General features: G+C 40.3%; 1 protein-coding gene across 1 annotated transcript in view; it reads right to left on the reverse strand.

The window, feature by feature from the left end:
- LOC117363950 (cytosolic phospholipase A2 delta-like) overlaps positions 1–10901 on the reverse strand; it is a 79702-nt gene extending 68801 nt beyond the window's left edge. The window contains exons 1-2 of the mRNA XM_033952568.1: positions 10798–10901; positions 384–453 (exon numbers count right to left, since the gene is read on the reverse strand). Coding sequence (XP_033808459.1) covers positions 384–453; positions 10798–10899 — 172 coding nt within the window. The 5' untranslated portion in view covers positions 10900–10901. The remainder of the gene's footprint in view (positions 1–383; positions 454–10797) is intronic.
- Between the last annotated feature and the right edge of the window lie 2428 nt (positions 10902–13329).

Genomic DNA, 13329 nt, shown 5'->3' on the forward strand with positions numbered 1-13329 from the left:
ACTCAGATCAGTCAGACTAACCAGCCTGTAGTTCTCGACTTCCACTTTTGTGGACAGGAACCACAAACACCAATCTGTAGTCCTCCGAGACTACTCCCAACTCTAAAGAAGATGTAGGAGCTAGCCACAGTACAGGTACCAATGTATCTGTGGGCTTTCCATCAGCTTTACTACAAAGTCCATGATTTAAATCACTCCTGGGGATTCGAAATGAAATCTCAAGTGTGGTCCAGTAGAACACCTCCTCTTCCTTCCCACCCCCTTCACCCCCCAACCATTCCCCTTTTCATTGCAGGAAGGACAATTTTCAAGAGGGTTTCTTATAAGGTGTTGAAAAGTAATCTCTGTGATTTTGCCCATCAGAAAAGCTCAAATATACTTACTCAGGTCCGAGTTCCGAATATTTTTGCCTTGTATGATCCTTACAGAGAGGAGGTAGAGAGAGGCTTCTTCCTGCAAAATAACAATAGGTGTCACTGATTCAGATTATAAAACTGAATACAGTTATGCTAAAAATCATATTAAAGTCACACAATTGCAGGATCTGCAAGGTAAGGAAGAGGCACTGAGGGTCAATCTGGAAAGAGAGAATGGAAAATGTATTTACATTGGTGTGATATACAGGCCTCCTTCACAGACAGAAGTGGACAGAGATTTAACAGTAGACATTCAAGAATATAGTTGTAAAAGGGAAAATATTACTAATAGGTGATTTTAACATGCCAGATATTACATTACATTAGGGATTTCTATTCCGCCATTACCTCGTGGATTCAAGGCAGATTACAAAAGAGTTAAAGAAGGTGGATTACAAAAGATGTCTGGTCATTTTCCGGGAAAATAGAGAGTAGAGTAGGTTATTTCGGGGGGTTGGGGAGTTAGTGGAGGGATGGAAGAGGTCTTGTGGTGTTTGGTATTTTTCAGGGACTTCATGAGCAGTATATATGTGGAGTTAGGTCTTTTTCAGGAATTTCTTGAATAGTATAGTCTTTATTTTTTTTCTGATTGTAAGATATTGATTGGGCTATCCCTATTGTGGAGTCTTCTAGAAATAGGGAAATCCTGGATTCTCTACAAGGAGAACTGTTCCAGCAGTTGACAATGGAACCCACGCAGGATGGGGCCATATTGGACTTAGTACTTACAAATGGAGGAAAGTGTTTCTGATGTTATAGTGGGTAATCATCTGGCATCCAGTGATCGCCTCATGGTGTGGTTTAATATTAAGACAGGTGTAGAGAGGGCTCATTCAAAAGTAAAACTAATTTTGTTCAGATTGGGTATTACGTCAAGGAATTGTCTGGATGGAAACATCTGGAAGAAGTAGGAAAGCAGTGGGCAAAACTGAAAGGAGCTATTGTAAGGTCAACAAACCATTTTGTAGGGAAAGTAAGTAAAAGTAAGATGAAAAGGTCACTTTGGTTCTCAAAAGTAGTAGCTGAAAAGGTAAGGAAAAAGAGGTTAGCTTTCATAAACTACAAAAGATCGCAGAAAGAAGAAGATGGGCTAAAATATCTGGAAAAGTTGAGAGGCTGATCGAGTAGTCAGGAAAGCAAAGATACAAATGGAAGAAAATATAGCCGACACGGTAAAATGGGGAGGCAAGGTATTTTTTAGGTATATTAGCGATAGGAAGAAGTGCAAAAGTGGCATTGTGAGACTCAAAGGTGAAGGGGAGAAACATAGAAACATGGTGGCAGATAAAGGCCAAATGGCCCATCCAGTCTGCCCATCCACAGTAACCATTATCTCTTCTTCTCTCTAAGAGATCCCAAGTGACTATCCCAGGCTTTCTTGAAATCTGGCACAGTCTCTGTTTCTACCGCCTCTAACAGAAGACTGTTCCACGCATCTGTAAAACCCTTTCTGTAAAAAAGTATTTCCTTAGATTACTCCTCAGCCTATCACCTCTTAACTTCATCCTATGTCCTCTCATTCCAGAGCTTCCTTTCAAATGAGACTTGACTCATGCGCATTGTAAGCTTTGCCTTAACCACACAAGTCTCGAACACGATTTTAAAGTGTTTGAGGCTTGTGCAGATGAGGACAGAGGTTGCAGAAAAAGAACTGGCTGGGACGGGACAATGAGTTCCCTCGGGGAATGTCCCCGTGTCATTCTCTAATGTCAACATCTGCACTACCTTGTACCCATTCAAGTTAGCCTGGCTGTGCCATTGGGCTAGATGGCACAAAGATCACCAGCCATCAAGCATCTAACTATAACTTATTTATTTATTTATTCAATTTTCTATACCGTTCTCCCAGGAGAATTCAGAATGGTTTACATGAGTTTATTCAGATACTCAAGCATTTTTCCCTGTGGGCTCACAATCTATCTAATGTACCTGGGGCAACGGGGGGATTAAGTGACTTGTCCAGAGTCACAAGGAGCAGCATAGTTTTGAACCCACAACCCCAGGGTGCTGAGTTTGTTGCTTTAACCACTGCACCACACTCTCCAAGTCACTAATGCCAAGTCATGCATCCTTCAGGCGTTCATTCATTAATCAGTTGAAGGATATCCAAAAAATGCTATGCATATCTTTTAAAATGTCTGGGTCAGCATTTGCACCAGCTGCAAAGTACATGCAAGCACCAGCTGAAAGTTTGAAAGGGGAAATTCTACAGCCTTGTACCTCAATTTAGGTGTCACCGTGGGATACACTTAAGCCAGTTTAATACTTAGGTGCATCTAAGTTATTATAGAATACTAACGTGGAGTCTAATGTAATCTAATCTTTGATTTTTTTTAATATCGATTCATCCCAACAGGAGGGCTCGATTCAGTTAACAAAATATTAATAAAATTATACAGGAAATTAGAACAAAAACTATATCTTTTAGGCCAGAATTTTATTTTTTATGATTGATTATTTGAAAAAGAAGGATCATTAGTAAATTTCTGAAATAAATACGTCTTCAGTACTTTACAAAATGTGGGTAGACGAGAGAGAACTCTAATTATAGAAGGAAGGTCATTCCAAACTTTTACGAATAAAAAAAAAAATGATTGACAAAAATTGGCCATAGTTTTTATTTCTTTTACAGTTGGAAAGCCAGGTTTATATTTCTGAGAGCTCCTAGAATTAGAGATTTCTTGTGAATTAAATGAGACAGAAACCAAAGGAGAAAAAAAATACCATATAGGATTTTGAAAATTACAGCTGCACTTTTAAATTGGATCCTCCAGTAAACAGGAATGCAGTGAAGGGATCTCAGTAAAGGTGTGACATGATCATATTTATGCTTACCGTATATCAGTTTAGCCGCCGTATTCTGGATAAGTTGTAGCCTCCTCAAATTACATTTATTTAAACAAGCATAAAGCGAGTTGCCATAGTCCAACTGAGATAAAATAATGGCCTAAACCAGACATGGGCAACTCCAGTCCTTGAGGGCCGGAATCCAATCAGGTTTTCAGGATTTCCCCAATGAATATGCATGAGATCTATTTGCATGCACTGCTTTCAATGCATATTCATTGGGGAAATCCTGAAAACCTGATTGGATTCCGGCCCTCGAGGATCAGAGTTGCCCACCCCTGGCGTAAACCATAGAGTCATGTTGACAGGCCAAATTTAAATGTGGTGACTTACAACAACAGGTCAAGAGTTGGCATAAGTTGGTGCACCTAAACATGCCATGCATTGCACACAATTGATAGTATTCTATAAGTCACATGCATCATGGCAACATGCCCATGGCCCGCCCATGTTCTGTTAACATGAACTCTTCCCTCATAGTTATGCACCCCAGGGCCTGAGGAAGGGCTATGGCTCACTGGTTGGGCTGCTGCCTCTGCACCCAGAGGTTGTGAGGTCAAATCCTGATGCTGTTCCTTGTGACACTGGGCAAGTGACTTAATTCTCCAGTGCCCACCACTTTGAATGTCAGCTCTGAAGTGACAAAAAGATGGTATACAAGTCCCCATTTCCCATTCTTTTGCGGCCACTGATTGCGTGTCAAGCACGCGTTAGCCTCCAAAAGAGAACTACATCTACAGTCCCAGTCCAATGCCCAAAATATAGGCCAACATTTTGCAGGCCTACATTTAAGGCATCTGTCTCGCGTCTACGTAGACGTGTAGCAATGTTTAAGCCCGCCCAAGGCCATTTCTGGGTGAAGACATGCCCGCACCCTGCCTTGGGTTAGGGTTACCAGATTTTCCTTCGGGAAAATCCAGACCCATGTCCACACCCCCAGGACCGCCCAGTTCTGCCTCTCATGCATGGACATGACTCAATGACATCATGCGCATATGCGTGTAACGTCACTGCATTGCGTCCGTACATGCACGGATGCCCTTTCCCGGCGTGATTATGTCGGGAAGCTTTTCAAAACCTGTACAAAGTGCCTGGTTTTGAAAAGCTGTCCAGACCCCCGGACATGTCCTTAAAAGGAGGACATGTCCGAGGAAATCTGGACATCTGGTAACCCTGCCTTGAGTGTGCTGAAGCGTCACTATGCATCTACATAGAAGCACTGCGCATCTCTGTAGATGCGCTACAGAGGCCTACAATGTGAGTGTCCTGCCTCGGAGAGTTTTTAAAAAAAATGTGCATCCTAATTTGCTGCCAGACAGCGATAGAATGCCTACTGCCGCCTGCCATCGGGTTGCATGTTATCGAGAATCAGGCCCTAGGTGACATTAGTGCATACTTTATTGAACATCACTTCTCATAGCGACTTCACACATCAATGGCAATTACTGGTGCTGCACCTAAGTGCTAGAATTCTGTAAACTACACATGCACTATTTTTGAAGTGCGGTTCGTCCCAGTGAATAATCTTTGTTGCTGACTAATCCACAGTTCTTTAGACCTAGCTGGATTCAAGTACAATTTGTGCCAAAAAAGCCAATTGTCTACTAATTACTGAATTACGTTCAGGGATATTGTTCGACAAGCACCAGGTCAGAAGAAAGTCAAAATCCAAAAAACATAACTGACTATGTAATATAAGCAAGCCTTTGAAGGGTGATCAAGAAAAATTTTTCTAAAATTACTCAGAGATATGAAATTCTGAAGGGAAGGCTACAAGACCTCCCTTGGGTAAAGAGTTTACCTTCCAGTCATTGTTATTCTATGAAAATGTTTCTTTTTTAGTTCCAGTAATTTTATTGGTTTTATGAACAGTATAATACAGAAATATAAGAGAAGCTTCCGAAAAAACTACAGAAGTAATCAAAAGAGAAGGACACCATCAAGTATATCACATTGCATGAGGGTAGAGATCGGGCAATAGAAAACAAACTAAAATACTATACAGCAAGTATATGTTAATACATCAGCTATCGATAAAGAACGTAGACAGAAAAAGGGAGAAGAAACATCAGATGATAAGTGACAAGTGAGTACAATGGCAGGAATAAATATTACTGACAGTAATCATATTAAATCATCTGGAAAGCTATCATATCAGAAAATACAGCAACGGAATGAATGCTCATAGTAGACATATTGAATATTATATGAATATGATAAAAAGAGATCCCGTCATATAGCGGGCCGTTGTAAATCATCGTTATCCTATACTAAAACTTGGTCGATAATAATGGAGTTTTGTGGTTTGGACCTTTGACTATGAAAATGTTTCTTGATCACAACCTGGAAAGGCTGAAAGGTTCAACTATTTCAAAAGTTCAAAATAACTGGTTTGTTCTTGTTGTTAATATCATGCAAACGTCACTGCATACTTGATGAAAAAGTCCACTTAGCTGTTAAACAGGAATGAGGGGGTCCCAATGTGGCCCCATTTCGTCCCCTGCTTCAGGGGACCCAAAGTAAGCTGGTTCAAATTGAATCCAAGTTAATACTAGTGCTGAAATAGCATAACTGCGTGACTCGCAAACAAACGCATCATAGCTGGGGAGTCAAAAGAGATAACTTCTTGCGATTTGGACCACCAGCGATTCGGACCACCAATTTGAACCAGCTTACATCGGGTCCCCTGAAGCAGGGAACGAAACGGGGCCACGTTGGGACCCCCTCATTCCTGTTTAACAGCTAAGTATTATAAGCCCTTCATTCAAAACTAAAACCAAAAAGAAATCAGTGCATTATCTTGTCACCTTTCTATTATATTTATTTTGAATCTTTCCCCTTTTAATGTAATGAACTTCATTGCTTGCATCAATCTTATATCTATACTCCCGTTTTTCAAATTATTTCTTTCATTTACCTATTTCAGGTCTTTTCTTCTCTTGTTTTCATTTCTCCTGTTTTCATTTCTCCTGTTTTCATTTACTTATCATAGCTTTTTTTTTTTTTCTTTTCTTTTCATTATTACATATCCTGCAAACATTTTGCTTTGCTCTTGCATTTTCTGCATCTTCAGCACAAGCCACTTAGGTCTTCTCTTTTCCCGTGCTCTCACCTTTTCATTTAACATCCCCCCTATCTCTCTCCCCCCCCCCCCTCCCCTTTGTTTATGGTATCATTCCTCTCTCTTTTCATTAGGCAGATTCCTGAAAAATATCATTGCTACATGCTTGGAAACTCAGTTATATATATTGAATGATTATGTCTTCCCAGATTTTTGGGCCCTGTCTTACTATCATGTTTATCTCATACATCCTTTGATACAAGCATTTTATCACAATATTGTATTGTAGCAGACAGCCCAAAATATTTATAGCACTAATGAGATCCTAGGATATTAATATCCAGCACAAATTAATTCATCCCTCTCTATGCTGCAAACATATGTGTATGGAATAGGTATCTGAATAATTATTTTTAATTTCTACCATACACCTTCTTCTCAGTGGTTATTGCCATAAATGAGTACACTCCGAACAGTAATACTAATTATGGCCATTTATATAAAGCAAAGAACTTCCCATCAGATAGAAAATATCCTGTGGATAGAAGGTACCTATTTCGGAAGGGATTACTCTTCAAGCAGAAATATTCCTACTCAGACAGAATACCGCCACGGACAAGAAGCATATAAATACAATGACATCATTATTCAGCCACGTGGAGAATGTATCATTTGAAACATCTAGCTTTAGATCAGTGGTCTCAAACCTGCGGCCCGGGGGCCACATGCGGCCCGCCAGGTACTATTTTGAGGCCCTCGGTATGTTTATCATAATTACAAAAGTAAAATAAAAGAGTTTCTTGATCATCATATGTCTTTTTAGCTATAAATTACAATATTATTTTTAAGACTTAGCCAAAAGGAAAGATTTATAAACTATAAAGAGTTTTACCTCATGCAAAATTGTCATTTCTTTAATAAGACATTAATTATTTTTTTCTGAGGCCCTCCAAGTACCGACAAATCCAAAATGTGGCCCTGCAAAGGGTTTGAGTTTGAGACCACTGCTTTAGATGGTTTCCAATGTCATGTATTTCAGTGGCCCTATTTAAGTGGCACCACTGACAGTCCAGAGGAAATTCTGTAAGAGGCGCCTAAAGTTAAGCGCTTACATAATTAGTAAATTGGCTTATTTTATGAGCTTTAATAAGCTCCCAATTGAAAAAAAAAATAAAAATGAATTGGGTTGTTAAGTGCCTATCTTCTTAGGCATGATTCTACAAAAGATTGGTACCTATTGCATGGCACCTAGCTCCAAAGTAGCTCCAAATCAGCCCACAGACATAAACTATCCTTCCCCTCTCTACACGGCATCCTCCATGCAGGTAAACTGGGAAGATCCCTCCTCTCCAAAATCACGGGCCTTTGGAACGATCTCACTATCCCGCTGCGGAACCTGGGCTCCCTCCAACTATTCCGAAAACAACTGAAAACCTGGCTTTTCTCTAACATATAACATCTCTTCTCCTGTTTACAGTCCCTCTTTTTATATGCTCTTGTAAATCTTTCCCCTCTCTCTTCCTATATTTTTAAGCTTTGTAAACCGTGTCGAGCTCCACTTCCGTGGAGATGATGCGGTATATAAACTTAAGGCTTAGTTTAGTTTAGTTTAGTTTAGGGGTGGGAAAAGACTAAGTCACCACTAGACGCAATTCTCTAAAGGACGTAGGTGCCTCTAATGTAGGCCTTGAAAACCCTGGTCGACATTGCAGGTGCCTAAGTTTTAAGTTAGGTGCAATTATGTAAAAGGCGCCCAAGTGTGATTGCACCTATCTTTTTATTTATTTAATTTTTAATATTTCTATACAGTCTAACCCTAGGCGGTGCACATAAAATCAAACATACATAATGCTTAAAACAATACAAAGAGACAGACAAATCATCAGGATTTAAATTAACAATAAATCTTCGATCAAGGTGAGTCAAACCCTATAAAAAAGCAGTAATGAACAATTGTGTTTTTAAGAATTTTCGAAAAGTTCCTCTGTCGGCACATTTCCTTGATTGTCCTACCAGCGAATTCCATAACTTTACCCCAGCACAACAACAGGTCATTACACAAGTTTCTACATATTTTGGATCAACATTGCCCCTCAGCAAAACTGAATTTTCAGAGCGCAAAGATCTTTTGGGGCGATAAACAGCCATCCTATCTTTGAAAACCTCTGTAATAGTACCATACAAAAACTGATGACAAATCATCACAATCCTATATTGGTCAGCCAGTGCAATTGTCGAAGATAAGGTCTAATTTGAGCATGTTTTGGTGCTCCTGTGATCAATCTGGCTGCAGCATTTTGTACTACTTGAAATGCCCAGTAACTTGTCTTAATCAGTCCACAATACCGGGCATTACAGTGGTTAAGCCTCGATAAGACTATTGCCTGTACTACAGCATGACAGTCAAAAGGCGCAAACATCAGTTTCATCCGATACAGTAAATGTATTTGCGCAAAACATATCTGTACCGTCTTAGCCACTTGAGAATTCATTGTAAGAGCTGAATCAAGTCTAACTCCAAAGATTGTCATTGACTCTCTCACTGAAAGGACTTCATCCATTACCTTTATTTCCTTTGGCCACCTATCTTGGTCTACCTTCCACACAAGCATCAATTCTGTCTTATCAACATTTAGTTTCATATCTTGCTATCCCATCCATTCAACAATGTATTCATGTAATTGTTCAAGACCTTTTCCAATTCATTTCCCCACACATGTACTGGGGGAAAAAAATGTCTGCATATAGTCAATAATCGACCTATAGATGCCATATACAGAATTTTCCCTCCATGTCCAAATCAGATGTTTCAAATTATATTATATTTGTGCGGTCTACTTGTCCTTCTAATTTATATGTTTCACAGTCAAATATCACCACTTAGAAGAATAAATTAGACATCTACGTGGCGCTATCCCTTTTTGGGATGGAAAATTATATATAAGTGAATCACTTACATATCTATCATTATCCATACAACTTATGGGAATTTTTTAGGTTCAAACAATTTTTATTGATGCAAACAATAGTGCAAACTGTACAACAAAACACAATGATTCAGAATACAAACAGTGATGCATCATATCCAACACAATTCAATGAAATATGGGGAATGGGTACAAGAATAAACCCACCCTCAAAACGACTCATGGCCAACAAGGCCAGAGTCGTCAGAAAGGTCCTCCGGGACCCTGGACTCTGATGAGCCCTGAACGTGCCACTCCAGCTCCCACCTCCCACTTATCCCCCATACAGAACCCTGTACCCAGTGCCTGAACCATAGGAACCCCCTCCCCCTTCCCAAAACCCCCCAACCCTCTCCCATCGGTAATTTCCACCCCACCCCACCGGTACTCACTATTGCTCTTGCATCCCAACAAGCTGAGTGCCTAATTCAGGACACCTAATGCAAAATCACACTGCATCCCTTTGGATGTAAAGATTGCAGATATGGCTCCCAATGGGAATTAAAAAAAACATTTATGCAGCTGGCACTCATTGCTTGAACGATCTGCTCTGTCTAGAACTAGCATAGCTAGCAAAACACTCTCAAAGACCAAGATTAAGAAGCAAATTCACTACAGAATCTCGCATCTCCCTGTGCTAGAAATTTCTTTCACAGTACCAAGCCACATATAAATCTTGTTTTCAGATTGTACTCTTACAATGTAAAATATAGACTCTTAAGAACATATTTACAAAGTTGTGTTGACATCTTACCGCATCATAAATGCTCAATGTTAAAAAACAATACAACCATTACCGAAAACCCTAAATTATTGTACCACCAGAGAGGAGTGAATGGGAATCCTTTCTGCTTATATTTGGGCTGTGTTGACTCCATGTAAAGGTAGGTGAATTCAGGAGGGGAAAAGAGTCTAAAGCTGAGGGAACAGGGTTACTTCTGGTATCTATATGAAAAATATGACTCTAATATCTAAATAAATATGAGTTTTTAAAAATTCTTAAAATATAAAAAACCAGAATCCTCCACTAAAAAAAAAAAAGCCAAGAAAAAGGGAAATACAGAAATACTTTAGGTGCTTCAAACCTCTGCCATCAAGCATTACACTGACAGCATAATCAATATGATTTTATTGGTTTTTAAATGGAACTTTGTAAACTAATAATGTGTAATCAATCAGAAATTCTTCACCAGGAGTCATGTTCAGTCAGGTTTTGTAATCAACACATCCCCCAAGATAAAGATCTATAAAGGATAAAGTACTTTTATTCACAATATACAACTAATGCAATATGAAGTTTTTCTTTTTAAAACATTTATTTGGATAATCCACTTATTTTTTTTGCACATAGTATTATGAATATCTTGAGTTATCCTCCCAATATTTGCACCTGTCTATTTGAATCAGACAGACAGAAATTTCAGTTTTGACAGCAGGAAAGCAAAGATCACAAACATATCACATAGGATCAGCTGAGAAGCATGTATCTTTCTGGGTGATTGTTTACCTTGTAGGAACCTGCTGTTGGTCTCTCGATCACCATGGCTCCACTTCCAGTTACAACACAATGAGATGGAAAAGCTGATAGAGTTTCTTGCTGGCATGTCATTAACAGATCCATGTCTGAGTGATGTTTAGGGACAATGCAATATAACTGGTTTCTCAGCTCCGCCCCTTCTTTATTAATATTAAATAGAACTTTATTCCCTCCCTTTTCTAATTTTGAACCTTCCCTCATACTGTGACAAGCCTGCGATCTGTCAGATAGCTCATGTTAGTTATTAGTGACATGGTTCCTGCTTTTCTCTGATTTGGCAATCTTGAACTCATCTACTATAGGAAAAAGCTCCATTACTGAAGTTGGAGAAATGGGAAGAAACGTGAGAAAGATGAAGAAAAGAGAGGAGAGGAGGCAAGAATGGAGAGACTGAAAAGTGAAAAAGCTGTGAAATCTAATACATGACAAAACTAGCCAAGTATTTAGCTAAAAATATAATTGACATTACTGTGAACATTCTCATACTGCTCAGTTAGAGCCCTTGTAACTTTTCATACCACTTACTGCTGCCTCTCCCTCCTCTCAGGACCGACTGTCCTCATTCCTTTATCCCAGGGGTGGGCAATTATGGTCCTTGAGGGCCTGAACCCAATCAGGTTTTCAACATTTCCACAATGAATATGCATGAAGTCTATTTGCATACAATGGAAGCAGTGCATGCAAACCAATATTATGCATATTCATTGTGAAAATTTTGGAAACCCGATTAGGTTGTGGCCCTTGAGGAGCATGGATGCCCACTCCGTTTTATCCTTTCCTCATAATAAATGTTCTCTCACAGTCTGACCTGCTGTAAATTCTGTCCAAGGAGGGACCTGAGGAAGAGTTGGTTCACTTGCAGCTGCTCCTAGATCTTCAGAGGTTGATTCCCTCCACTCTGCAGGTACTTTCCAAAACTATTGCTTGAAGGTAAATAATTTGAACTTGTGTCATTGATTCGATGTCCTTTCTCTGGACATACATACTGAATTATTAGTGATCTTCCTACAATAATGAGGATGTAGTGCAAAGGATCTATATACTTTTTTTGGGGGGAGGGTCATTTTATAAAGGGGTTTCCGTGTATTAAGCCTGTTTGATGCAGGGACACTGGATCATCTGCTGTTCTATTACCCTTTGATACTTAACTATGGGAAGTCAATATGGGGACAGATTAATACCATACTGGAGGCATCAATTCCATTGACGTATGATGTAGTTATATGTGGAACATTATTGCATATTAAGCCCCCCCAATGGACCGCAATAAATGCCAGCTTTTCCTTATTATGTCCGGGATAGCCATGCAAATTACTCACAATTGGAAGACTTGGGATCACCTTAGTTTTCCTTGGTGGGTGAGCTTATGTTTAACTTATAAATATAAAAAAATGAATACTGACATGCTGGGGTATAATAAGATATTCAAATTAGTTTGGGGTCCATTGATGTCTTTTGTAGATTTGCTATAGTTGTCCTTTATCTTTATCTTCCATTGTAAGATTCTATATGCTTTTTGTAAGTTTCTATATACTGTATCCCGGTCTTCAACATATTGTAACTCGATGACTGTCCAGCTCTCTTCAGTGTGAATCGCCTAGAAGTCTCACGACTATGGCGGTATAGAAGAATAAAGTTATTATTATTATTTTTTTACCCACACATCCAGGGTGGTGGGAGCAGGGGAGGGGGTTATATCTTTTGTTTTGGTATTATTCTTGACTAGTCTTTAAGCCCGTTACATTAACGGGTGCTAGAATAGATGTGTGTGTCTGTCTTTCTTTCTTTCTCTCTCTCCCCTTGGCCGCTGTCTGTCTGTCTATGTTTATTTGTTTTTCTCTCCTTGGACACTGGCTGTCTCTCTGGCCCCGTGTGTGTCATTCTTTGTGTCTGTGTCCTTGTGTCATTCCCCCGCCCCCCCAGAGCAAAGCTGTCTGCCCCCAGCATACCCCTTTCCCTCTCCCTAACCCCCTTGTGTCTTCCCCCTCCCCCCGCGAGCAAAGCTGTCTACCCCCCAGCACACCTCTGCAACAAAAGCATCCCCCTGTACCTGCAGCATTGGCATGACACCCTTCAGCCAATCGTGAGTGCTCAGAGCGCGACAGGGAGCGGGGCCTGCAGCTTCTTCGGCGTCGGTGAGGAAGGAGAAGTTGGCCCAACTCTCCGCAGGGGCTTTGGGGACAGTCTTGTGCGGCTCGAAGCCCTCCTCCCAGCAGCACTCCATACTGCCTTCCTCCCGCCGCCCAGAATAGATGTCTGTATGTCTGGGTTTTTTTTATTTGTCTCTCTCTCCTTGGACGCTGTCTGTCTGTCATTATTTGTGTCTGTGTCTCTCCCTGGTCCCCTGTCTGTCCGTCTTTCTTTCTGTCTGTCTCCCTGGCCCCCCTGCTTGCCAAAGCAGCCCCCTTTCCATCTCCCCCTGTTCTGCAATGCCTAACTGCTCCGTGGCCCCCAGCACACCCCTCCCCCCAAAGCAGCCTCCTTTCCCTCTCCCCCTGTTCT

This window comes from Geotrypetes seraphini, chromosome 7 (genome assembly GCF_902459505.1).
Source record: "Geotrypetes seraphini chromosome 7, aGeoSer1.1, whole genome shotgun sequence".
Taxonomy (NCBI): Eukaryota; Metazoa; Chordata; class Amphibia; order Gymnophiona; family Dermophiidae; genus Geotrypetes; species Geotrypetes seraphini.